This window comes from Branchiostoma lanceolatum, chromosome 3 (assembly GCF_035083965.1).
Source record: "Branchiostoma lanceolatum isolate klBraLanc5 chromosome 3, klBraLanc5.hap2, whole genome shotgun sequence".
Lineage (NCBI taxonomy): Eukaryota > Metazoa > Chordata > Leptocardii > Amphioxiformes > Branchiostomatidae > Branchiostoma > Branchiostoma lanceolatum.
Window position 1 is genome coordinate 32,572,986 of NC_089724.1, and position 22,934 is coordinate 32,595,919.

General features: G+C 41.2%; 2 protein-coding genes across 2 annotated transcripts; both read right to left on the reverse strand.

Moving 5' to 3' along the window:
- Positions 1 to 3,528: 3,528 nt before the first annotated feature.
- On the reverse strand, positions 3,529 to 10,218 carry LOC136431465 (sulfotransferase 6B1-like). Its single transcript, XM_066422851.1, has 7 exons — positions 10,011 to 10,218; positions 9,209 to 9,366; positions 8,537 to 8,754; positions 8,036 to 8,177; positions 7,514 to 7,608; positions 7,090 to 7,246; positions 3,529 to 5,237 (listed from the first exon to the last, which is right to left on the reverse strand). The coding sequence occupies exons 2-7, from the start codon at positions 9,336 to 9,338 to the stop codon at positions 5,128 to 5,130; spliced, it is 852 nt and encodes a 283-aa protein (XP_066278948.1). The 5' UTR covers positions 9,339 to 9,366; positions 10,011 to 10,218; the 3' UTR covers positions 3,529 to 5,127.
- Positions 10,219 to 14,769: 4,551 nt separating this feature from the next.
- LOC136431470 (ras-related protein Rab-28-like) lies at positions 14,770 to 22,869 on the reverse strand. The gene is made up of 6 exons (XM_066422859.1): positions 22,613 to 22,869; positions 21,561 to 21,657; positions 20,969 to 21,057; positions 20,212 to 20,341; positions 19,832 to 19,935; positions 14,770 to 19,577 (listed from the first exon to the last, which is right to left on the reverse strand). The coding sequence occupies exons 1-6, from the start codon at positions 22,685 to 22,687 to the stop codon at positions 19,398 to 19,400; spliced, it is 675 nt and encodes a 224-aa protein (XP_066278956.1). The 5' UTR covers positions 22,688 to 22,869; the 3' UTR covers positions 14,770 to 19,397.
- Between the last annotated feature and the right edge of the window lie 65 nt (positions 22,870 to 22,934).

The following is a 22,934-nucleotide window of genomic DNA, read 5'->3' on the forward strand; positions in this document are numbered from 1 at the left end:
AACCGGACGTAAATAGCTTCTGCACGTAAATAGGTCATGTTACGTTAGCTGTGGGCAACCGATCCCACCACTGACGCTCCAACAACGACCATCGCGACTTCAGAGCTAGGGTACAGACTCAAGTCTGTGTTGTTCTCTAGAAGCACACTGTCCATCTTAGCGGCCGCATCTTGACGAGTCGCTGTTTGCTGTGTCCGCGATGCCGATGGAACCATCCGTTTCGGGCGTCAACTCGGTCATCTCGGCGGGAAAAGCACTGGAAGCTGAGGTCTCATCAGGTGGCACCATGTCCATCTCAGCGGCCGCATCCGGGTTCTTGACGTCGCTGTTTGTTGTGCGTGTAATTGATAATGTCAGTGGACATGTCCGTTTCAGGCGTCAACTCGGTCATCCTAGCATCGGGAGGGGCGTTGGAAGCTGAGGTCTCATCAGGTGGCACCATGTCCTCGGGTCGATCCAGTTTGTCGTCTCCTGTCGGGGCGGCTGGTACTTGAGTGTGGTGGTGGCGACCCTCTTCAATATTTGTTGTTTCCACGTCGGAGAAGACCTTATATGGCACGCGAGTAGTATTTCAGTGGTTATCATCCGGCTTCATGTCCGAATTCATGACGCCATCTCGCTCGTCGTCCTCCAAACGTGATCGCACCTTCGTCTCCAGGCTCTTCGGCCCATTCTCGCTGAGGGGAACACCAGCGTACACGCCAACACGGCGTATTCAGTGTTCTCTTCACTGAATACACTCTGCACGCGAACCCTCTCGCTGAGGTTGTGGCGGGGGATCCCGATGGGACCTCAGGCATCTCCCCAGGCTCTGTACGGGGGGAGGGTGGCCGCCCGGTCTGCAGCGGTAGTCACGACGATCACCTGAAAGAAAAGCATCAGTTTTATTGTAATACAGTGTGGACTTTGTGTTTGCCTACTGGTGTCAGGATTCAGGACTTGATTACTGATCCATCTTTATATGACTTGGACTATATTATTTGATATCAGATATCATCCGAACTATCGGATTGATTATATTGTATTAGTTGAATAGAATATTACGCTAACTAGTATACACATGTACTGTAGTAGAAGCCAGAAAGCAGCCAAACTAAACTCGCCTCGTCTGACTTGTGCGTAACGTTACAGTTACAACGTCGGACTTCAGTGGTCTTACAGAAAAGAACTAATAATTTGCTTATTCCTAAAAAAATGGTTTTGGAACCAGTAGATATATCAACAACCTGCCTAACCTGCCTCCTGGCAGCCGCATACTGTTAAAAGGCTGCATTGCGAGGTAGTTTACAGTCGATAAAGGAATATTGTACTTACAGGTTGCCATCGTTTTGTAAACGACACACTAAAACACTCTGATTCGACAATGAAAACCCAAATAAAATGATCTGATTCAAATATAGTTTTCCAAACAGTACTCCATACAGTATATGCACCATTAGATATCATGACGTCAATTATAAAGGTTGTCGGCAAGTTTAAGTTCTAAGGGTTACTAAATAGTTTAAAGTTCGTATAAAACTCACCGTCGTCATCGCCAAAAGAAACATCACCGTGATGACGGTAGATCTGAACATCGTTAACCGCCGTCGTCCATCGGACTTGTCAAAGGCCGGAATGGAGGCGGGGGCTGTCGCAACGCGAGACCGCCGGTTTCTGTGGCGACCACGCCGCACACGTCTCGACATATTTGTCTGAAGTTTGAGCTAAGCAACAGAATGAACGTATACTAGTGAGTAGCAGCTCAATATTACACGTCTGTCTCTTAGAACAGACAGTGGTAACTGTAAACAAATCAAGTGAACGCCGTTGCTAGTCTAGAACACAAGGAGTTTGCGGTTCCAGAACAACTTTTCGTTTCCATGAAGGAGACGAGGAAGATTTCCCCACATGGGGAGGTGGTAAACGCTGTGTAATCCTGAAAAGGTACGCAGATATATTTCTCTCATTCAACATAGATCCTGCTTCCTTACTTGTATTAGCAAGTGATGGACAACTTACAAAGTTTCGTGAACATTTCTAGATCAGCGTCAGCAAGCCACTATGGTTATATATCGCAAGAGGGCGCTACAGTACTGCAGATATACTCACCCTGTTTCAAGAGACCAGGAAGCTTCCAGCCTGACAAAATCGCCCTAGGGAGGGGTTCATTAACCCCAGCCAGCGAGAGATTGTGCAAACACAGGCTAAGAAAGCTTTGACGTCAGAGCAAGACGGTGTGCAAGTTTGGACGAGGGTAGTTTTCTTCATGAAATAACGAATGGAGACATAGAACTTGATCGCCAATTTGCAAGGACAGTAACGTGTATTGTGCTATAGTACAGAACGATCTTGTCCTTGGTGCTGATCACACACACGAACGCACGCACGCACGAGTGCAAGCACAATCACATACGCACACACACACACACACACACACACACACACACACACGCACACACACACACGCACACACACACACGCACTCACACTCACACACGCACGCACACACACACACACACACACACACACACACACATTCACAAACACACATTCACACACACGACACTCAGATCTGTCCTTGGTGCAGAACAACATCCACAAGCACACACACAAGGTGGTGTTACCATGAATTAGAATCCAGTCTTACTTTTTTTAGCCTTTCCAATAGAAAAGAGTTGACTCCTAAACTAGTCAACGTAATTTTTAAGTCACACGATTCAGCATCTTCTATTTCGCCGACGAGCACATCTCTAACAATCCAGGCTGAAACTGAGCTGCATCAAAATTGTGTTTATTCGACAAGAAAGTAACCACCGGGAAAACCTTGATTGACAAGATCAAGGGATCGTGCAGACAAGTCAAATGTTACAGATGCGTGGCAAGTTTGTAAACCTAACAACCCCCTGTGAGCTCTGGTTTCGGTTTGATGACAGATTATAAAAGCGGTGTAACAACTAACAAGTATTTCTAGCCGGGACTTTCTGGTACGTATCTACAAAGTTCAGAAGCCGCTGTTGCATCTTTAGTGAATACTCTATCGATTCAAATGGCACGACAGGAAATGTCAGATATCATAGTTCAATAAATGTGAACCTCAAAAGTTGCCGCTGGGTTATAACGTCTTGGCACGCATAAGACTGTCATCTTTAGCAACGAACCATCTTCGCTCTCTCGGAAGTGTTAACGTTATTACACAAGACGCACATTGTACCCGTCTCCCAGCCGATCTATAAACAAATACACTGTACATGTACAACAAGGCTTATTATGGAGAGTGATTAGTATTTACATGCTTATCACCCCTCTGCAAATTTGATCATACACCATACCGTTTGGAAGTTATGAGGGGGGGGGGGCGAATGAGTCCAGTCTTGATAGGGTTAAAAATCATTTGGTGGTACAGGACTAGTATATGTGTCTAGTGTGCTGATATATGTTATAACTGGTCATGAAAACAAATATGAGTATGTTGATATTATATGGGCCACACAGATTTGATATTGCAGTGTTGTAAGTTGAAAGTGATGATGAAATGGTACAGTCAATATATAACTATATGAATAGAATAAATCTTTATTCAGGAGAGACTGTGTAAATATTGTACAATGGATACAGTGGAAGATGAAATACATTTCGTTTGTAACTGCCCTCATTATGAGGATGAAAGAAACAAGCTTTTCGAAACAACCAAAACAATATTCCCGAGCTTTCACCATCTAGAAGACCTCCAAAAAACTACATTTCTACTAAAATCACAAAACCCACTAATCATTAAAAACGTGGGACTTTTCATCAGCCACTGCCTCCAAAGAAGAAGTCAAAACCCCCAGGAATGTTGTATGTAGAAATTTTAGTTAGATGCATAGAATAGACACTCGTTACCATTGCTACCCTTTCTACTGTTTGTAACCTTGCAATTAGCCTACGGGCATGAATTTGCAAATAAAATATTATTATTTATTCCATATCATGCACATTTTTAAAGACATATTACATGTGACTTTTCCGTACCTAGCAGTGGTGCAGTTTTGGTGCAGGGTACTCTCCTAGCAGAGGAGTGGGTTTGGCTGGTCTGTGACGTGTTTTTAGGTGTTTTTGTCAGGCTTTCTATTTTGTCCTCTTTTCGTTATGTCGCCAACCGTGTGTTGGACAAAAATGCCTAAACTGAACACGTTAAAAAACAGCCGGACCCACTCCTCTGCTTGGAGAGTAGTGCCCCATCTGTTGTTTATATGACCTACTTTTGCAAGGCCATTTGTTTATATGACCTGTTTATGGGGACACTGTCACATGTTTGAGAGTCCCATTATGAAATGCAGTGGATTTACAAATTTTCCGTACTAATTATGCAAATTAGCTCCTGATTTGCATTATTACTTTTTGATTATGCAAAGCACCATCTGAGCTCTCTACATACCAAACGATCTGTCGACCCCTTCTCAAGTTATTCATGTCCGAAGGTCAAAACAAAAACACCTACACACAACTTACTTCCTGTGGCATGAACTATCTACCACACAAAAATCATGCCCATACCACTTACAGAAAATATGCCCCCAAATTTTGAAGCTCCGCTGCAGTACCTTAGATACCCGCTAGAAGGCCCATTATCAAACTTGACCTTCCTTTTTGTAAACCCTACGAATTCACTAAATATCATACAGAACCATCAACAGCTTCTCGAGTTATTTTGGCGACAAACAAACACAGAAACATACACAGCTCGCTGCACAACGGTAGGAAAGCGCCAGGTAAACCATTTTCGAAGTTGACCTCCGTTCCCACAACCGCTACACACCTACAAAAATCATGAAGATCCATCAACGTTTCCGTCACTTTTTTGCCTACATGCAATCACACAAACATGCAAATTCCGCTGCAGTACTGTTGAAAAACGCCAGGTAAACGATTTTTGAACTTGACCTTCCTTTGCACAGCCACTACACACCTAACGTTACCAGAAATCATGAAGATTCATCAAAGGTTTCTCGAGTCATGCTCTTGACATACATACAGACCCACCCTGCAGCTGGCGTAACCGAAAACATAATCTTTTCGGCGAAGATAATGATCATGAACAAATTACGTATACAAGGGTTGTAGCCTCAACTACATCTGACAATCCCTTCTCTCCTCTCCGTGTCTGTTTTACTCAAAGTCAAACTGCAGACCGGTTCCCTCCAACTTCTCCCTGTACTTGGCGTCATAAGCCTCGCTCTGAGCCCTCGTGAAAGTGTTCTTCCAGTCGCCAACTACACCTGCAATCACAAAACGAGGATACATGGAGCTAGTTTTTGGTAGAAAATGTTCGTAAGGCCACAGCAAGTAAATTTTATGGATGACATCCTCCGCAGACTCCAAAATTAATGAGATAGGGCGAAAAAAAAACAAGGCGAGCCAAAAAAAACAAGATTCCTATATTTTCAAATTGTGAGATCATACGTGTTGTTAAACAAGAATTGAGGCGACGAAATATGATATCATGACCAACAGGTTTTTTATTCCTGTATTCAACCAATGAGGTTTCATACATGATATATATATATAATATATAATATAAAACCTCCTTGATTTAATGTAAACATGTCCTTGTAGATGTGTATACATCTCAATAGACTAACTACAACAAATGCAGAAAAGAGCTTCTTGTACCATCCGAAGCAACTACACTGGGAATTCATATGCGATGAAACACCTTGTGTATACAGCTCAATTAACTAGACCCCCCCCCAATTATCTATATAATGTCCTTGCTAGGACAAATGCAGAAAACAGCTTGTTATTATACCATCATTGGCAGGAACTACACTGGGTAGTCATATGCAATGAAACACCTTAGACTGTCAACATAAAACTGTTCTTGAAGATGTGAATACAGCTCAATTAACTAGACCCCCCCCCCCCCAATTATTTATATAATGTCCTTGCTAGGACAAACGCAGAAAACAGCTTGCCATACTAGCCTCCGTTGCAGGCTCTGAAGCGGCTTTTTTGGGGGCTAAATAATACACTTTTTGCAGCCACCCCATAACTATCAGCCATCCTGTAACTATCAGCCGTCTAGGGCCCCCAAAAAGCCGATTCAGAGCCTACAACGGAGGCTATTGCCATACCATCATGGGCAGGAACTACGCTGGGTATTCATATGCAATGAAACACTGTCAACGTTTATGCGACATATTTGCCAATTTTTGGCATGTTGACCACCGTCGGAGGGCAATGAAATTTCTTGTTTTTTATTTCGAAATCAGGCGAAAATTAATGAGCGCGCTGATGTCATCTATAAAATTTACTTGCTGTGGCCTAATGGGAGAATTATGAATTTTAACGTTACTTTTTATTTTGTGCCATACAAAATCTCTGACGTATCTGTTCTGTAATCAATATTCAAGGCCGAAAGGGATCAGGGCGATTTGGCCCTTTACCAGCACCAACACTCTAGTCAACTCAGCCCAACACCCTGTTCATCTCGGTCAGGGTTAGGGTCTGGGTTAGGTCTAGGGTTGGGCTGAGTTGACCAGGGTGTTAATGTTGAGCCAAGTTGGTATGATTAGCCATAGAATGAGTTGTTACAAAGGGCCGAAACGTCAGACAACCGTCTAGTTACATGCAACATAGTTACAACAGTCCAAGACATTTCCATCAATCACAAAATATAAGTATCGGTATTGGTCAGTAACTATGCGCAACACAGCACAACACAACACAACACAACACAACACACATTTACACACATTAATGTCAGCACAGCACAGCACAAAACAATAACAACACAACGTAACTCAAAACTGCACAAGACAAGAGTTCGAAGAACACAAACCTCCGTGAAATAGACATATAGTTCGGTGAAATCATGTTCAAGTTCAAAGTGTTGCTGAGTCTTGAATGACGAATGCAGTCAGTTTGATCTTTGCATGATAATTACGTGTATCTAAGGTGCCCCTGTGATGATTGTTGATGTCAAATCAACGACCTTGAATGTTCTATAGCGGTTTTTGTAATCAACGTCAGCGTCAACGCAACACAATACACCTCAACACAACACAACACACAACTACTTTATCATTTCGTGTTTGTAAGAATTGAGTTTGAAAGTCCACAATACTTCACCTTTCCTGACGATGAGACTTTTTGTTTGATTTCCCGACTCGGCCCAAGAAGCCTTCAGACTGGCAAAGGTACAGGAATCCACAATGCTCGAAGTGGTGACGTCATCCAAAGTGATGTCCAAGAATTCTTTCATCTTCCCAACAGCACTGGATAAGTCCTTTGTGAAATCAATAATATAGAATGTAATACAAATAAAACTATGAACTGTATCTATATACATGATAAATAACATACTACGGGCAATTTGCGGATGTCCCAATGGCTTAACAATGGCCTTAAGGAACGAACGAGCAGACAATGTATGAATCTTTAAAAGCTATAGCTAGCTAATCGAAACCTACATGTGTATATCCTTTTAAGAAAGCTTCCATCTTAGACCTTTCAGAAATGGTCAATGTATGAAAATGTCTACTCGGATTCGCACCTTCTTCATATCTTCATACTTCAGAAAGAGGAAATGGGGGTCGTCTCGCATCTGCCACCAGCCAAGTGCGTGGTCGTAGAAGTCGCCATGTGGAGCTAGATATGAGGGAAAACACGTATGAAGTGTCATTACGTATTGGGTGTTTAACATAAAGAATTAAAACTTTTACACACGACTAAAGGTTGCTTGATGAAAAGTGAAGGTGTTTCCAAGTGACATCAAAGCCACCATGCTGATTGGTTGGACCCGGAGGAGTTTACACGTAACCGTAACTGCATGTACTAGTATTCAATTATGCAAGTATGCGTGCAATTCAATTAGACTATCCATCCATCCATCCATCCCTATATATGTATATGAATAACGTTATATATATAAATACTTTACATTTGGGACTGCATCTGTAAATAGCGACACCTGTCGCTGCAGTGCAAAGTGAATCAGTCAGGTTTGCCCTGGCCTGAGGAAGTCTATAAAGCTTGGTTTTCTATAAAGAATATTGTTATCCATTGTAATATGTACCTATCCCATTCAGAAAATCTTGAGCACACTTGTCCCAGGATATGACAGACTGTATGCCCGTCAGAACTTCGAACTTGGCAAGAAAATGGTACAGAGACACCGCCGTGTCTTTCGGGTTTCTCATCACGACTATGACTTTCACCTGAAAGGAAGAGAAAGAAAAAAAATGTTCTGTCATATAATTCCACCGTACATTTCTTTCTGCATCTCTACAATTAGATAAACGAAAGAACGATAAACAGTACTAGTATTACCGGAGCCTTTTATTCTGTTAACTAGATGTACGCATCTGCATCAGGCCATGAGGAAAAACGTACAGGTTTGCCTTAAAAGTGTCATTTATGTCGGGGGGGGGGGGGTAGGTTGCATGCTTTCTAGGAGTGAACATTGTATGCAGTTAGCATATATCTTACAATGTCAAACTCCCTCTATAGGTCTAACAAAGTGGGAGAGAAATTTTAGAAATACAAAGAAGTTTAAGAAAAACAAAGCACAGAATACCTTGCCCTTCGGCTTGGAAATCTTTTTGGGAGCCAGGTGCCACGGAAGGTGTGTGTGAATGATCCTCGGCGATGGGTGGTTCTCCACAATCACGTGACCTGGCTTGCCAAATTCGGGCAACTTCCCTTCAAAAAACCACGGAATGTCTTTTGTCTGCATGTCCGTCTTCCCAGCTGCCCTCATGAGTTTGTTGACGATCTCGATGGTCCAGTTTGTGCCTGACAAAAAATATGCCCCACATTTTGTTTGTTTACTTTATTTACTTACTTTGTTACATTTATTGTGCTTGTTTTAAGTAAAGTCATTAGTTTGTTGTATGATCTTGAAGAACAACATTTTGCTATGTAATTTTTTATCATTATTGTACCTAAGTTTGTTGTACCTTTGTATTATATTTTGTTACTTCAGTTTGTTCTGTTCATGTATGCCCGCAGGGCTCATTGAAAACCGCCCTTGTGGCGATATGTTGTCCCTGGATAAATAAAAATTAGAGGAAATGAAATGTTTATTTGTTTGTTTTAATAGGATCTACATTAGTGTATAATGGGATTCATACTATTTTTTCTGGAGTCCGCTACAGTACAATAAAATATAATGTAAAGAACAAAAACGTATATAATTGATAAAAGTTGCATGCCGGATGTGACGTCACCCCCTTGTTACCAATCTTACCTGCTTTTGGATAAGTCAAAATGACGACGTCATCATCGCGTATGACGTAATCAGGCATGTTGTCGAGGGTCTCTTTTGTAACCACACGGGGGTCAAAGAAAGCTCCTTTGTATTCAAACCACTGTTCCATCTTCACAACTTCTTTGCGATATCGATGCCTGGAACAACGTAGATAATGAAAGTTACCAGCTCTTGTAGTTAATATGCTAGTCTTTGAAGCTAATGACAAAGTCTCTTTAATATGAAGCCGATTACATCCTGGATAAGGAAGTGCCCCGCACTGTTGCTGCAAATTGAGTGGCCCCCATTGCTACATAATCATATAAAAGTCCTAGACTGTCTAGAAGTTGAAATTCGAAAAGAAAGGCAGGAGCAGATTAGCATGGTACTGGTCAAAATATTCAAATATATTTCTTATCGTGTCCCAAGAGACATCATCAAGTACTAGTAATTGGTTTGCTTTTCTTGCACCACCTGTTGAGATTTTGTCATTTTTCATAATCATATTCTCATCTAAACATTTCAATTTCAAACTGTCTCATCGTCGTTCAGGTATGACAACATTGAAAGGAAGATACCATATATTGTAGCATATTGGAAAACGAAGGCAGGCAATGTTCCGAAAATTTGCGTGCATGCATGTACGATCACGACCTGCTGGAAAGTCGCAAACAGGTGAGCAAGAAGTAAAAGAATCAGCTTTCTGACTGGCATGGGTCAATACAACACTACAACCGTTACAATTCAGTGTGGTAGAATTACAGTAATCAAGATATACAATCTAATCGTTAAAAGTACTCACCTTTTTTTCTTCTTGGGAACAACGAGGATGACTTCGCATGGATGGCATGCAAGCTGTCTTGCTCTAGTTAGCAGGTCTTGAGTCAGGTTACATGATCCGCTGGAGGCGGGGTAAAATTGCTGACCCCCAGATGAACTCACTGGGTTGCAGATAGGATGTGTCTGTATCTGCAGAGCCGGTATAACTGCCCTATGGCGTAACACACCAGCTTCGGTATCTGCATAGTCGGTATAATCGCCCTACGGCGTGTACGCGTAACACACCAGCTTCCGGAGCAATGCTCCCAAAACCTGCCGGACATTGGTATGATCTTGTATCCCTTGAGTCTCACTTCTGAAACAATCCAGCACTTCTGTTTGCGCTGAAATTCCCGTCATTTCTCCACTCAAATGACACACAAGTAATCCACATCAGGCCACAGCAAGTAAATTTTATGGATGACATCCTCCGCAGACTCCAAAACTAATGAGATAGGGCGGAAAAAAACAAGGCGGGCAAAAAAAAACAAGATTCCTATATTTTCAAATTTTGAGATCATACATCTTGTTAAACAAGAATTGAGGCGACCAAATATGATATCATGACCAACAGGTCTTTTATTCCTGTATTCAACCAATGAGGTTTCATATATAATATAAAACCTACTTGATTCAACAGTTAACATGTCCTTGTAGATGTGTATATATACATGTACATCTCAATAGACTAACTATAACAAATGTGCGTGTGTTTGAGTGTGTGAGTGTGTGTATGTGCGTGTGTTTGAGTGTTTGAGTGTGTGTGTGTGTATGTGCGTGGGTTTGAGTGTGTGCGTGTATGTGCATGTGTTTGAGTGTGTGCGTGCGCGCGCGCGCTCGTGTGTGTGAGTGTGTGTGTGTGTGTGTGCGTGTGCGTGTGCGTGTGTTTGTGTGTGTGTGTGTGTGTGTGTGTGTGTGTGTGTGTGTGTGTGTGTGTGTGTGTGTGTGTGTGTGTGTGTGTGTGTGTGTGTGTGTGTGAGCGCGCGTGTTGAAACAGTGTTCAGCACCAAGGACAGCTCGCGTGCATGTCTCTGGAAGGTAACAAATACGCATTGAACAGCTCTTGTCATACATTAAAGAAAGGTATTTCAATTTAGCACCTGTTCATGGATCAAAAGTGTCACCAGCAATTCTTTCATAGACTTCAATTGTCTGCTGCGATTAAAACTACATTCTTATGGATCAAAAGCGTCACCTATCAATGTTTACTAGAACTGCAATAGTTCAAAAGCTCTTAGATATTTCTTTTGTGTGTGATAGTCTTTAGCACCAGGAACAGTAGTGTTTTTCTCTCTGTCTGTGTGTGTGTGTGTTTCAGTTTCAGTTTATTTGTTTTACCAGAAATATATGTCGCCTGGTGGCGTTTTTCAAAGATTTCTGGAGGGGTAAAACCCCTTACATATAAATACAAAGCAACATTTAAAAATATCAAATAATACAGCAGTAAAGATCAACTTGAAAATATAAGTCTACGACAAAGAAAGAAACCATAATTAGATGATAACCGAAGTAACGATAACTCAAGAGACTAGAAATATTGAATCAAACATAATGGAGAGTCAAAGCAATGAAACAAACTTTTAAGTGTAACGGAATTTGCATATCAATGTGTAAATTATAGGAGAACTCATATCAAAAATCACTCTAATAATCAAATCATATTATCAAATAAAAACAAGTAGAAAGCATACTGATTCATTGAAGAGTGAAAGGAACGTGTGTGTGTGTGTGTGTATATGTGTGTGTGTTTGTGTTTGTGTCCCAAAGGTCATCCATATGATCAAATCAACATGGAGTTATGCTCAAAACGTGCAACGCTTAATTAAGAAATACAATTGAAAACTAAATTGACGTTAGTCGAACTCCTCTCCGTGTTCTATATATACGGCAGTAGTATGGATATCCTTAAGTTCCTGGGTCTTATGCCGATAGTCCGTGACTGAAGCTATGCTAACACTGATGGTACCAGGACTAACTTCCCTCCTTTCGCCATACCACTTTTGTTATCATTTATCAAAGATCGGAAAATGCCAGTCACAGGAAATGGGATAAATGAAACAATTGTCAACTTCAGCACCACAGACAGGTGTATGTTTGTGTTTGACAGATGTGGTGTTCACAACATCAGGGACAGATATGTCTGTATGCGGACGGTGTTCAGTACCATTGTGTGTCTAACACGTTTTGTGTTCAGCTTCAATGGCAGATATGTAAGCGTGTGCGTTTGTGTATGTCTGTGACTTTGTGTATGAGTTTGTGTGTGAATTTACGTAACGTTAGTGTTCAGCGCCAGGGACGCACCGTATTCTGCGTGATCGAGCCTTATTGATAAAAGCCATGAACGACAATCAGTAGTAGAACTACAATTAACTGCTGTCAAAGACATGCTCATCAAATAAGCGGGTCAAAAGCGTCGCCTAGCAATGTTTACTAGAAGTGCAAGAGTTCGAAGTCAGGCATCGTATAAAATGCTCACCAGCACCGCGAAGAGGTGTGTTTGTGTTTGAAAGTTGTGGTCTTCAGCATCAATAACACGATGAACACCACACACACGTGTCTCTCTTTCTCTCTCTCACACAGACAGACAGACAGACAGACACACACACACACACACACACACACACACACACACACACACACACACACACACACACACACACACACACACACACACACACACACACACACACACACACACACACACAAAGTTGCCAACACACACGAAGTTGCCAACACGACCAACGCTGACCTGTGTCTCGTTTCCGACTGGTTCCTCGTCTGGGGATTGCAATTACACCCTGACAAATGCAAGGTTATGTGCATCAAGGCTCTTCAGAGCAAAGTAAAATTGCCCCCCATTTACATAGCAGGAGAGCTTGTTGAAGAGGTGACCTGCTACACACATCTGGGAGTCACAATTCACTAAACTCTGCGTTGGAAGGAACACGTAGAAATTGTCTCCAGCAAGTCGAAGAAAGTGCTAGGTTCGCGGCGAAGCAAACTCCAACGTAAGCTACCTCGTGAAGCCATGGGGATTGCCTACAACACTCTTGTGCCCACGAAGCTAGAATATGCTTCGATCCTCCTTAGTAACATTAGCACCACTGCGAGCAAGTCTCTTGAGCAAGTACAGTACCACGCGGGACGCCTTGTCTCAGGTGCGATGGTACGCACGCCTCAAGGTAAACTCCAGGAAGAACTAGAGTGGGATAGTCTCGCGGTCAGAAGAGACTACCACAGACTGGTGATCATGCATAAACTAGTATCAGGTTCTGTGCCATCTCACCTCCAGCTGTTGATTCCCACCACTAGAGGCAGTCAAAGACCACTGAATCTTCGCCTACGGAATGACACACACCTGCATGTTCCCTACTCCAGAAACAAATACCTACAAGAACAGCTTCGTTCCATATACTACACGTCTATGGAATAGCCTTCCAAAGGAAGTGAAGGAAGCCGTATCCTCCAAATCAGTTCAAGCAGAAGTGTCGAGCCCACATGTTGTCACCTCGTCATCACCAGAAGTTCCGCAGGCTTGGTGACCGCCGCAGTAACATTCTTGCGACCAGACTACGTCTTGGCTGGTGTCAGCTCAACTCCACGTTGGCCAAGTTCAACCTTACCTCTCGGAGATGTACCTGTGGTGCGACATCCGAGACAGTCACACACTTCCTTCTTCACTGCCCCCTGCACGCAGTGGCACGGCAATCACTAGCAACAGTAGTGTATCACCTCTTGGAACGACCCCTTTCCACCAACCTCCTCCTCAACGGGTCTCCAGACAATGACACCACCTTAAACAAAAGGCTCTCAGACTCCTTGCATACTTATATCATCTCAACGAACCGATTCTAGGTACACCTTGGGTACAGTTAGTCCGTGGACAGAATTGAAATCGTTCTTAACTAAATTAGACAACTCCAAGTACTTTTAGAATCATCGATTTTTTCTATGCACGTTTGTTGACACTTCCACCCGTTCCTCCTAACCTGTGTTGGCTAAACATGTCCTAGTGTTGTGAGACAGTCGTGAAACATTTACACCTATATCCTGAACTCTGACCTCCGAACAAATTTATGTACAAATCTTTCTGATCCAATTCTCATAGTCTGTATTTAAGTATTTTAAGGACATTTATTGATGTATAACTGAGTTGTATGACCAATTTTAATGTTAAGTTAAACTGTATCATAACTTAGTTAAGTGTAATTTGCTATTCATACATTTGTGTTTTTGTCCCTGTAAATGTTGGCTCTCGAAATCAGCTATGCTGCCTGAGAGACTGCGTAGTGTCTTGTTACATTTGCAAATAAATAAAATAAATTGTAATGATTTTAGTGGACAAATAAGTACATTTTAACACACTATCATTAGAAGAAAGAATCTATGTATTTGTCATCCTATATTGCTTTTGCATAGAATCTATTCAAATAAAACCCAAAATTAAAGACAGTTCATACTTCTATATCTATTTGTATGAAGATATATCTGTGTCCGTGGCGCTGTCAAGGGCTCTGTACATGGATAAACCAGCTGTCAGCCAATCAGAGAATCCCCTATTAAAAATTTCTAGGTTAAGCCGATACTCTGATTGGCAGACAGCTGGTTAGAGGCCATGTCCACAAAAGTGGAAACCTCAGTCCAGTTTAGCAGAGACTCCCTCCCCCCCAGGTATATTGTATAGGCCGCGGGCGAGGCTCTGCGTAGATGCATGTACATATATGTGGTGATGACACTCAGTGTATTTTACAACCGTTACGTTTAATCTGAATTTTCGACACAAAAAGATTGAGAAGAAATTTAACCCTATGTAAAGAAACATATCTTTACAGGTGCAGCCAGGTAGGTCTGAACTCAAGTCCAAAACTAAATACAACAGGACAAAACACATAGTGTCACAAAATTCAAACACTGGGAAGAGTCAGAACAATGTCTATCTAATATCTGACAGGTATAATATTTCTGTCACAGATATGATATTTCTGTCATAAAGAAATGCTTTCAAATATACACAAACAAGTGAATAACTGTACAAAAAGTGTAGTACCTATTAGATGACACATATGTACATAATTATGAGTGGACACAAAAAAATTATCATATTTCCTGGCAGTTAAAACAAATTTAAGGTTTCTGCATTTTTCTGACAGATTTTTAACCTACATCACAATAATTCCCAAACACATTTTGTTATGTTAGTTTGTAGGGTACCAAATACAAGATATTGATACATGTACCATCAGCACGTGTGCATTCACTTTAGTTCCTTTTAAAGACATACAGTTGTATAGGGGTCTCTGTTTGACAAAGTCCATATAATTTTGTCCCATCTAAAAATGAATGTTCATGAGATGATCCTAACTCTGTCCTTATAATGCAGTACCAGACAAGCGTAGTTTTGCTTCTTAACTCTTCCTTCTTCATCAAATTTATGACCAAAATATATTTTCTCTTCAAAATAACTTGAAGAATCTTTTTTCTTCTTTTCGTATATGTTGAATGTAATGCTACATACCTAAATCCCAGACCTGAACTGGACATAATGTTTAGCTTCAAGTTCAAACTTAGATCGTAAAATTTGCACGGGAAAAATATGAAAATATTGCTGTTTTTGTGTTTATAACTAAACTTTTGTGTTTCCTACTGACTGTATATAATTTTGCATGTATAGTTTTCAAATTGCATATAAAATTTATGCCAATATACAATTTTACATGTAACAGGAAAAAAATATTTTTAGCACACATATTCCATATGATTTATGAGTCAGGACCTGAACCTAAACCTCTGAACCTGTACTTGAACATGGGTTTAGGTATGCAGTACTAGTTGAATGTCTGCAAGGGTTTTGATTTGTAAATACTCACTTGAACATCTAATCAACCAAAACATTTTCATCTGATTAAAAAAAGTAGAGAGCATACCAGGAACTTTTCTTTACAATAATCTGCAGTGCAAAGTACCACAAACACTGCCATAGAGGCTCAGCCATCATGCCAGGATATTACATTCACAGAGAAAATTGGGGCTCTAGGCAGGTTTAGGTACAGTCAAACCTATACATTCAAGTAACTACCGCAACATAAGGACCACCTGGCAAATGTGACCACTTCTGGCAGTCCTTAAGATAATTTTTCCTATTGACACAGGCATTAACAATTCTGTCCATAGTGACCACCTGTCTATATGGACCAGATTTTATCAGTCCCCTGAATGGTCTTCTTGGGCAGTTTGGACTGTACCAGGCCACCTGGACGTCAAGCTCAACATTTTGTAGAAATCGACCGACTGACTACTGGGTAGAGAACAGACAAAGGGCCTTAGCTTGCTAATAAATACATTTAGCTTGAAATGGATTTTAAAAATCAGTGATGCAATCTTAAAACTTTTTTAACCCTTTCAAACATTGTTTCAGTGACAACGGAAGTGCAAATGTTGTAACCTTTATAACACATCTTAAGATTTTGTACAAACAGCACAAAATGTCCTCATACAAACATAACTTTCAAATATAAGTTACACACAGTGCACTGCAACAAAAGTTTGCAGTTACGGTAACTAGTTTTAACTGGCCAAGTGCTACCCTATCATGACACTTTCCAAGTCCCATCATTAAGGACAAGTATCAATACAATTTGTGCAAAGCTACCAGTAGTTGATCCGAGCGTGAAACAGACATGGTCCAAATATTCTGCTAATTATTGCCTTGCCCTAATTATTGCCACAATCAAAACATCCACGAATAGTTTCATCAGTTGGTAAATTACTGGAAAATAAAAGTTCTTTGTACACAACTAGAGTCACCATCCCCAGGGCAGTACTGACTGGTTCTGCTTTGCACTGCAGCTAGGTGTCGCTGCTGCAATGTGAAGAATGGGGTCCCAAACGTGGCTGAGTACATATCAGCAGTGACAGACCATATCAGAAGAAACAACTGTGTTATGGATTGGGACGGGGCCAAGGTGATAGACAGAGAGGACATCAGATGGACTCGTTGGATTAAGGAGGCTGTATGGATCAGAAAATCTACACCAGTCATGAAGCATGATGAGGGGGATATACATTTTGTAAACTCGGGACCATATTTTTCACACTGCAGCAGGGACACTTAGCTGCAGTGTGAAGTCGAACCAGTCCTTATCACCCCGAGGAAGGTGGCAGACGGCCACCAATACATCAGCGTATTAACTCTTTGGTTGCGTACAAAGAACTTTGTAATCCACACTCAAAACCTTTAGGATTTTATAGATCTTCCTTATGAATTAATACGGTACGATCACACGTAAAGGTGAAAGGTGAACACTTAGTGTAATATCTACAATACACTTAACCCTGGGGAAAACAACTATTTTCAGATGGCACCTTGACATTGAAATCAAATGTTCACCTAACAATAGACCGATCCTGACTGTCTATCACAATTAGCAGTCCGACCAATCGGCATGGCAATTAGCGGTTTGACCAATGAGAGAGTGGCTGCATATCCTCTAATGTTATCGGTCCCCCAAACGTGCGAAATGGAACGAAATGGAACGAAATGGAACGATAATATTAAATACAACGTTTTTGCCGCGTTTGTGTGGCCAGATTCTTCCCTGAAAATGGGAGCGCCGCGTGCAAAGAGATCCACCGCTCTTCCTTGATTTTACCAACTATCTGCAAATGAAATGCTGCAAATAACAGGGAAAACCAGCAAACGGAACGGAGTATCGAAGTAAGGACTAGATTATACAGAAGTTGGTGGTAACATTGCATCTCATAATTCACCAAGAGGGCATGAGGCAAGCGTAATTTCATTATTTATACAGCGTGTTTGCGTGTTGTGTGAACCGTGAAATACATATCCCTCTCGTTCACACCCTCCCTTTGTTTTGTCGTGAACAAGGAAGCAGAAATGTCTCTAGAGATAGTTCTCAGTCCACGTCCGTGATTGAATGGAGTGTGAAATGTCACACTGGTGATGCAGCGCAGAGCTGCATCATTAACGGAGGGGTACATTCTCCGACAGCCGACGAGCCGAACAATTGGTTGTATAAAAATCGTTGTTGCGGAGATATGCATATGCTACGCACTAGTTATGGACTAAAACCATATGTAAATAAAACAAGTCGGAGTTTGATTCAACCTGTCAGTAGCACGCACATGTGCTCAGTTCCGATGCGCTGGTAACATTGGCGGTTCATTTGCATGCGGGGCTCCATTTGCAAAACGCAAACACGCTGTATAAATAATGAAATTACGCTTGTCTCATGCCCTCTTGGTGAATTATGACATGCAATGTTGCCACCAACTTCTGTATAATCTAGTCCTTACTTCGATACTCAGTTCCGCTTGCTTGTTTTCCCTGCTATTTCCAGCAGTTCATTTGCAGATCGTTGGTAAACGCAATGGAAGAGCGGTGGATCTCTTTGCACGCGGCGCTCCCATTTTCAGGGAAGAATCTGGCCACACTAACGCAGCAAAAACCTTGTATTTATTATTATCAAACAGATTCAAGAAATAAAACACGTTATATTATGTATTTTCTTCCTGTTCCCGTCTACTGTGAATGTTACAACGTTCCTGATATTTCGCTTTCTACTGGTATTTCATTTCATAATGTTACATAAGTTTTAGTTTGTTCCATTTCGTTCCATTTCGTTCCATTTCGTTCCATTTCGTTCCATTTCGCACTTTCGGGGGACCCTAATATTTGAATGTTTATGTTTCTATTTTGCATTTGTACATTTTGACAGAGGTGGGCGGGGCTATGGGATCGGTCTATTGTTGTCATCCCAAAGAAAAACATTATTCAATGTAAAGGGACATAAAAGTCTCTCCAAATATCTGGATTGGAGATGAGTTTATAATAACTTGGGCAGAACGTACACCCACTCCTGTCACCATACACATTATCAACAACCCTGTACATAACAGTAAAACACGTTTAAGCAGGTATTTCCCTGGACTGAGGCTAATTGTGGATAATTGCACCAAACTGCGAAAGGCATTCGCAAAGTTACACATTTTTTATTGCAATTGGTAAAATGACACAAATATGCTCAAAATGGCGCAAATCTCTTTGTGATGAATTTCATCAGTGTTTCTGAATTGGAGGTGAAACTGAGAACCTAACATGAGCAGCTATCTTTTTGTAGAGGTGACATAATTTACCCATGCGCTGTACGCCAGTTTGACAGCAAGGAAAATTTGCAAAGTTTCCACAATAATTTGGCACAATTTGGTACAGTCCAGTGAGATACCCCCTTAGATTCCTGGGGACAAAATATAGTACATCGTAGATATCAAGATATTATCTTTCCATCTTAGGATATTGTCTTTTTTTAAAATAATGTGAAAAAAATAAGTCCAACTAGGGGTGAAGTTGCCCCTACTGTAACGAACACAGCGAGCTGCGCGTGTTCTGGTGTGGCGTGGCACGTGGCACGGACTCGGCATTACTGTACTGGACTATGTCTGCCTTGACTACTCTGGTCTGCTGTTCAACCTCAGGCTTGGTGAGTTTGATCCCCAGGATCTCAGCAGAAATCTTCTGGAAACACAGGTTCACCTACAGCAACAAATGACAGGACATCAAACCTAACTTCCTAACAGTTCTACACAAAAAATATTGTCAAACTTATAATGAATCACCGGTATAACTCACAGGACAGACTCATGAAAATATTCTAATATTTCAAATTCTTAATGAGAGACAAAAATGGCATCTGGCTACTATCAGCTCAATCTTTCAGACACTTCTCATACTTTTTGGATATTCAGTTATTGAACACATACACATGTGTAAAAACTATTTCTACTCACAGAATCCCCAGTTTTGGCAGAGACAAAATGGGAGGTAAAGCCATTCTCTGTGGCAAACCTCTGATGCTTCTCCTGTTTGACGGTTCTCATGTGCTCCAGGTCACCTGGGTTCAAACAACACATAGGTTAACACACATATATACAATGTGTAATGAGTAATTTTTGGAGCACAGGCATTATGAAAACTGAAGACAAAATTAATGAAAATTGATTTTTGAAGACACTTTCAACCCTGCTTCAACTGCCCTTTCACTATATCACAAGTAAACATTCATTTTAACATTTTTCCACCCCTTGAATGTACTATCAATGTACTTGCATTATCCACCATTGGTACTGGACTGCTTTTTTCACCAACCCTGTGAATACTAAGTCCTTACTTTTGTTGGCCACCAGGGCGATGTGTGGTAGTTTGGGCTGGTCTTTGCATACTTCTCGAATCTTCTCATACCAGTCCTCCAAGTTGTCGAAACTCTGGTAGTTGGTGATGTCGTAAACGAGCAGGACTCCCTGTGAAGGAATTTTATGGTCTTATTATCACTCTTATAGCCAGTCCTCCTCTGATGACACCTATTTCCCCACTTTGAATATGGCTAGCAGATTGATACTTTCCATTGACCCTTTAAAGGAAACTAAAAGGTTAGGTTCAAAGCCTTCTATACTTTGCTGAATATACAAGTTCCCACTGGTATTATACCGGTCCTTCTTAATTTACGACTCTGGCAGCCATTTGAAAATCGCGCAGTAAGCAGGGGCCTGGGTTTGGTATGACGTCACATACATGTATTTAAGTGCATAAACACAATCAAATATAGACAGACCAAAAAAAATACCTCCTCTATGAATTAGTAGGTTCTGTCATTCACCTCACGACCTGGAATGTCTGTCACACAAGGTTGATAGATTACTAACTCTGACAACTCTGAACTCTACTCCCTGTCGCTCCTGCAACTTTGACCTTTACTTCCTGTCACTCTGGCAAATGTGACCAGAATATGGAAAATACATAAAGCAGAAACACAGACAGACAAACAAACAAACAGACACACTGAAACAATACTTCCATTCATGGAGGCAGCACAGACAGTCATGATCAAAGCCAGAATGACTTCTTGACTTATCAGGGATATCACTTACATGTGCCCCAAATATGTACTTGTCCAGCATGCCTCCCCCCAGGGTCTGACCACCAATATCCCAAAGCTGGAGCGCCACATGGATGTTCCCTGCAAAATAAAATAAAACAATACATATGGTAAACAACCATATCTAGGTTTACAGCTTAAAATTTCCAATAATACGGCGAGTTCTTTTAGAAAAAGCTGATATGCCTGGTATCCATCTATATTGTAGCTGCTGAGTGTCCTCTTCACAAAGGAGACCTGGCTAGTACAGCAGTGATGGGGGCCTGCCCGTACAAGGTAATCAGCCATTTTGATTCCACATAATTTGTAGCCGGATCGCTCAAGTTAAACGATGAAGCTAAAGTAAGAGCACAATCATTGCATTCTACAAAAAGCATAATTTGTGCCTAAATTTAGCATCAAGCGAAGCCAGCCAGCCAATTTTAATATGATAGGTAGCGTAGAGCGTTGACGGTACCCCCCATGCAGACCCCCCTCAGGAATGAAAAATGGCCTCTCTTTTTTAGTATCAGGCACAACCAGGTAAAGGTTTCTACAAATGAGTACTTAAAGATTCATACGGGTACTTGATTGAATATTCCTACCTGGTAGAACTATTCTCCGGAGGAAGAAATCCAGTCCTACTGTCTGTTTGTACTGTTTCCCAAAGTTCTCCTGGGAATATCTCACAGCTAGCGATGTCTGCAATAACAAACATATCAGTCTTACAGCAGCATGTAGGATAGACAAAACAAATGTGTCGTGTCATAATGATAATTGATATATGTGTATGTCTGAAATTATCTTTTAAACTTTTTATTGCAGTCACAGTACAAATTGTACAGACTTTTTTTAAACACACTCTTAGCGTGGCAGTACAATTGTACATGTAAATGTTGCAATTGGTCCTTCCTGCTTGTTCTGATGGCACAAATTATGTTTTTATTACCTTGCCACAATCAACATGCTGTAATCTAAATGTCAAATGTACCACCTACGCCTTCAGTATCAAGGAGGTTCAATCAAAAACCTCCTTAGTAATAGTACTATGCAGGCCATCCTTTATTATTGCTGGACCAAAGAAGGTTTTGACTCAAAAGTCAAGTTCGAGATACAGTACTGTACTCGAGTCAACAACTCAAGGATGGGGATTATAGAACGGTAACAACAAGAGCTATCTACCACCCAAAGATCGTGACCACAGCTTGTCCGTGAGATGTCGGAACCGGGAGTTCTGCTGCAGTACCAAGGAATGCCACCAGGCGGCCCAAAACCTTATCATTTCTCCGATTGGACATGTTCCATACACATGGCCATGGTGACACCCCAAAATTTCCTGACAATCCATCCACTAGACTAAGCTTTTTGAGTTATACTGCTTGACTACATATATACAGACTACATACATACCAAAAATATCGAGTTAATAGAATTTTGTGCCAAATGTTATAACCTTTTTGACGTTCACAAAAAAGTAGAAAAGTATTACAAATTCACAAGTTATCTTTTGGTAACCTATAACCTAGCTAGGGGACTGAGTATATCTTTAAGTTTTGTCTGTGTTCTTGCTACATTCTCAGGGAGATCCCAGAATGATAAGCTGAAAAACTATCATATTGTTGTAATGTTGTTGTTATTTATAGTTTACAGAACCAACCTTTCCAGACGCTCCGTCGCCCATTATCACAATCTTCAGTTGTTTATCTGGATTTTCATCCTCCGAGTCCGACATGATTTAGTCCCTGAGAACAGCAGAAAATTTCAGGCAAGGGTTTAGATTCTTCTTCTCCTTCCTAGACGGACATTACAGCGCCAAATCCAAGGAAAACATCGGTGTGTCCTCAGCTGTTTTCCTGCAGGTGAAACTATGTACAGGTGTTTGGTGTAGTGATGCACATGTAGTGATGACGTTTTTAACATGTTCTCGCGTGGTCTCGTGTAATCTCGCATATTCTCGCGTGATCTTGTGTGGCTCTCGT

Bases quoted from the DNA above. Each gene is read 5' to 3' on its own strand.
- LOC136431465 (XM_066422851.1), bottom strand. From the start codon at position 9,338: ATGGAACAGTGGTTTGAATACAAAGGAGCTTTCTTTGACCCCCGTGTG. The intron at 7,247-7,513 runs GTGCGAATCCGA...GATTTCACAAAG, and splicing joins AGTATGAAGATATGAAGAAG to GACTTATCCAGTGCTGTTGG. The intron at 5,238-7,089 runs GTGAAGTATTGT...TTGTGATTGCAG, and splicing joins AAGTCTCATCGTCAGGAAAG to GTGTAGTTGGCGACTGGAAG.
- LOC136431470 (XM_066422859.1), bottom strand. From the start codon at position 22,687: ATGTCGGACTCGGAGGATGAAAATCCAGATAAACAACTGAAGATTGTG. The intron at 21,658-22,612 runs GTTGGTTCTGTA...TTGTTATTGCAG, and splicing joins GCGACGGAGCGTCTGGAAAG to ACATCGCTAGCTGTGAGATA. The intron at 19,936-20,211 runs GTAAGGACTTAG...GTTTGAACCCAG, and splicing joins CGCCCTGGTGGCCAACAAAA to GTGACCTGGAGCACATGAGA.